Source organism: Hipposideros armiger, unplaced genomic scaffold (assembly GCF_001890085.2).
Source record: "Hipposideros armiger isolate ML-2016 unplaced genomic scaffold, ASM189008v1 scaffold_2407, whole genome shotgun sequence".
Lineage (NCBI taxonomy): Eukaryota > Metazoa > Chordata > Mammalia > Chiroptera > Hipposideridae > Hipposideros > Hipposideros armiger.
This window is the reverse complement of record NW_017733740.1, coordinates 11863-16405: the sequence shown is the minus strand read 5'-3', so window position 1 is coordinate 16405 and position 4543 is coordinate 11863. Positions and strand designations below refer to the sequence as shown.

The 4543-nt window shown below is 38.5% G+C and overlaps 1 protein-coding gene across 1 annotated transcript in view; it reads left to right on the top strand.

Annotated features, from left to right (window-relative positions):
• Positions 1 to 3908, top strand: part of LOC109378661 (olfactory receptor 11H6-like) — a 7001-nt gene extending 3093 nt beyond the window's left edge. The window contains 2 exon segments of the mRNA XM_019634974.1: positions 2693 to 2845; positions 3765 to 3908. Of these exon segments, the coding sequence (XP_019490519.1) occupies positions 2693 to 2845; positions 3765 to 3908 (297 nt within the window).
• The last annotated feature ends 635 nt before the right edge of the window (positions 3909 to 4543 follow it).

The window sequence follows — 4543 nt, the reverse complement described above, 5'->3', positions numbered from 1 at the left end:
ATTGCATTAAATCTGTATATTGCTTTGGGTAACATGGCCATTTTAACTATGGTACTGGGACAATTGGAAAGCCACATGCAAAAGAATGAAACTAGACTGCTATCTGTCATCAAGTACCAAAATTAACTCAAAGATATAAATGTGGGACCTGAAAAAATAAATTGCATAGAAGAAAGCATAGGTAATAATAATAATAATAATAATAATAAATAATAATAATGGTAAAATAAAATCAGTGCGTATGAGGACAAAGATTCACATAGGGTTTAATGGTGAATATATTAGGTGATGAGATAAGTAAAGTGTTAAGAGGAGCGGGCCCCTGAGCTGGAAGGATGGGACAGGCAAAGAGTTAACAGGAGCCAGCTAGTAAGCTAACAGGAAGAAACTTAAACATTAAATGCTTGGCTCTGACTCCCCTGGCTAGCACTGCACCTGCAGCCTGACAAGCACCTTACATCCATCATAGGTGACAACAGAACATTTCCCAACCGCAACAACAACCCCCTGCACACTAACAAACACCCATCATAGATGTGGACAGGACAGTTTCCAGGAGAAGGCAATTTTAACAGCAGCCCCTGCCGCAAGCTGACAAGCACTCTACGCCCTGCATGAAAAATACAAAACTCCAGCACTCCTTCTCATTCGCGCAACTGTCTCTATCGGGCTCTGTCCTGGTAAAACTTCCCTTTGCCAGAACTGTCTCTCTTTGACTTTCAATAACTCTTTGCTTACTCTTGTAGAATCTCATAAATTCTTTTCCATTCTGCAAACGAGCAGGGGCTAATTCTATGCCAAGACATTAGGAACTGCATCATATAGTTATTTTGGAAATTATCTGTGAAATTCATTTACCATGCCATCCCTACAGTGGACTAATAGTTTTTCTGTGAGGAGTGTTTGTATGTTTGTTTGTTTGTTTGTTTGTTTGTTTGTTTGTTTGTTCCTGTCAAATAGAATAGTCTACAGTTCACATACATGAACCTCAGTCTGGTGCATTTTGATTTTGAGTCAAAGTCTGTGAATCTGAGTTCAAGTCACTGTTATTGGTGTTCTGGGGGTCAGTGGCTGCTGTCTGCATCACTGCTTTCTTGTCTTGTTGAGGAGAGGTCTCTTGTTTGGCAAGCACAGAGTTCCCATAGCGGGGAATCATTATTTCATGATGTCTCACCAAAACGATCAAGGCTAGTTAGTTTAGCTAGTCATAGTCATCCTAGTTTAAAAAACATAAAAGAACTTTTCCTCATCTTTCAGTTTCCCTCTATTCTTGGTTTCTTGTCCACAAGACTACAAGCTGCTTTGACTTAAGAGCTCAATAGGATGGTGATGTTTGCTTCTAGATGAGTAGGTTTATAGTTCACTTTATTCTTTACTAATTTAGTGAGCCCATAATAGCTGCATCATTATAAATATATTTATCTTATTTAATATAACCTCACTGAACAGAAGGGTTTTTTTCTATTTGGTTATGTTTAGTATGTACTATAAATATTCTATTTACACTACATCTATCAAAAATTATTTTTCAAGAAAATTTTCTTACGAGTCAAAAAATTAACAGTATCTTGTTAAAATTTTTCTGTGGATTCCAATATGTTAAAACTATTATCGTGTTGTTTCCTCTGACTTGTGCTTGATTCTTTAAANCTATCAGTAGCTAAGGACTGGAAGCAAAAATTAACAGATGGCAAGTGTGAGAAGAAAACACACTCCTAGAGTATAAACAATGTACATTGTGAACATTCTCTGTGTTTCACAGTGAAAAAGACTTTTCCTGAAAACAGAAAGACATTCTCTGAAAATTCGCACAGACAGCTCACCATTGTCTTTAAGACATTCCTGCCATTGTTCTGGAAGCCAATCTAACCTAAACTATCTGAAAACTATGGGTAAGGAAAGGATGTTACACCAAGCAATCTTGAGGGAGTCATAAACCAGCCCAAGGGGAGATTGAAGACTTCACAATAATCTCTAAGATGAAACTTTAATTGTACCCTTGAGAGTCTCAACAATACAACCTTCCCCATCATTCACTTGTATCCCCATCCCCGTTTTTGAAAACTCCTCATAAGGTTCATACTCCCATTTCTTTCAGCTACTCTACATCAAAAGTAACCAATATACAAAAGTCACCTGTTGAATTTTCTCTGCTGGATGAGATAAGTGAAATATCTGGGTGCCTAGGGGTGACTGAGGTCTCTTACACAGCCCTTGGTGAAAATATCACTACGTCAAATGAGCCCACACCTTGAGGACTGCTTATAGGGCTGTGCTTCTTTTCACTGCCTATCATATTGTCCAACAAAAATACTCTGTGCTATAACCGTTTCTTTTGAGCACTTTCGGAAGGGAGGAAAGAGAGTTTCAGCAGTTTCACTTTGTGTCTCATAGGTTCCTCAGGGTTGGGCCCCTGAGTTTTGATTCTATGTAAAGGAAAGAGAACCATCAATGAGAAGATACAAGCTTGGTGTTTCTTCCCAGCTTTGTCCACACTTAGCCCTATTATGAAGGGTAAGTAATTTGTCTCCCTGTCTAGGCATCGCTGTTTTTTTTCTATGACATCTACAAATGGATGCAAGCTCCGGTGGAATACCATTTTAATAATAATATAATTTTGCAAACTTTTGTGGGTTTTATGTTTCTGGATATTTGGTTTCATCCACAGTATCTCCAGTAATATAATAATAAGTTATATGAACTGTTGACNAGAGCTGTGCTACGGATTCCTTCTTCAACTGGGCGGCAAAAGGCCTTCGCCACCTGTGGATCCCACTTAGCTGTGGTGTGTCTGTTCTATGGAACAATAATGGTGATGTACGTAAGTCCAACATCTGACAACTCAGTTGCTATGCATAAGATCGTCACATTCATATACTCTGTAGTGACACCAGTCTTAAACCCCTTCATCTACAGCCTACGCAACAGGGACATGAAATTCGCCCTCCATCAGGTCCTTTGTGTAATGAGAATTATCCAAACCTCGTGAATAGGTTTTGTGCAACCCAATGAATGACTCTCTTTCTGCAAATGTCAGAATAGTTTTCTTCTACTACAACTGACTGGCATTATTCATAACCATCACGGTCCTTTTGTGCAAGCAAAATTCATCGTGTATTTGATCATTTTTTGATATGATTTTAGTTTCATAAATGTATTTCTGTGGGAAGAGATTGCTACCAGACACATGGTAAAAGTAATTCTTAAAAATCTCAATATTTACTTCCAGGAAGGTTTTGACTTTTTCAATGTGTAATCTCTGCCCACACAAATTTATTAAGAGATATCATTCAAATTCGTTATTTCCTTACATGACAGTCTAACACTTCATTAAAAACACATATAACAAATAAAAATGCCTGCTGTTCTGAATTTTTGGCAGAAAGCCCACACATCAGTGTTGGCTCCATTGAGACTATAAAGCCAGTTTCACAATCCTTAGCTCATTATCCTCATCAACAGTATACAAGGGGAGGCTGGAAGTCTGATTGAAGCCATGAGTAAAAATATCTTCAGTGAGTTCTTAGTATGTAATCCCCAGAAGGGAAATGAGGATCACATCAAGAGAACCACGCAGAGGGCTTGACCTTGTCCCCTGGAGTTTGGAGGACACCTGCATTGTCCCTGATTCACACCTGGGAAAAAACATAAACACTGTAGAAGAGTTGGCTCTGAGCACAGAGCAGAAAGCAATGGGCTCTACAGGAGCAAACTGAATTCCCACCAATAATAGAGCATATACAGAATACCCACATTTGGCCTAGAGTNCGGCAGGAGTGCAGAAGGTCATCACGTTGGTATACTCAGCAGTGACGCCACTCCTAAACCCCCTTATCTATAGTCTCCGAAACAAAGACATGAAAGATGCCCTAAAGAAAGTCCTGGCATTAAGAATGAACTCTAACTGAGACATCTTTGAAAGAGAAAGAGAATTTGTCACTTCTGACCTTACTTATGCATACCAACCATAGTGAATGGCTTCAATAAGTCATGTTCTGGCTCACACTTAAGTAGAGGGAGAGACTTATTTTTTCACAGTTCTTTAGCAGTTCAAGTTCAGCTCAGTGGTGATAAATGCTCAGTAAAATATTTTAAACATACATGACCTCACACAATGATTACATGGTGATGGCATCTTTCCTGGTTTAATGCAAGCTGGTGGAAGAAATCAAATACATGTGTACCAGGAGCCTTTCAAGAGAGGGTACAATCTTTTAAATTCAGGAAATACATATTCTTAAAAACAATGGGTCAAGGGGCTACCAAAAAATAAAACTACCAGTAATGGGCATTTTCCAATGTTTGAGGCTTTCACACCAAAAACAGAGTATGGTTCATACCTCTATCACTTAGAGATAAAGCACAAACTCTTCTTCCTCCCATTCAAAACCTTCACTCAATAGTGGTCATAAACATATTTTAAATGTGGCCCTAAACATATTTTTATGTCTTTCAGAAAGCTGTAGGATAAAGTCTCAGTCAGAAAAGTATTCAGAGAAAATTATACCAAGAACAAATTCCTTTTCTGTGCCCAAACCCCATG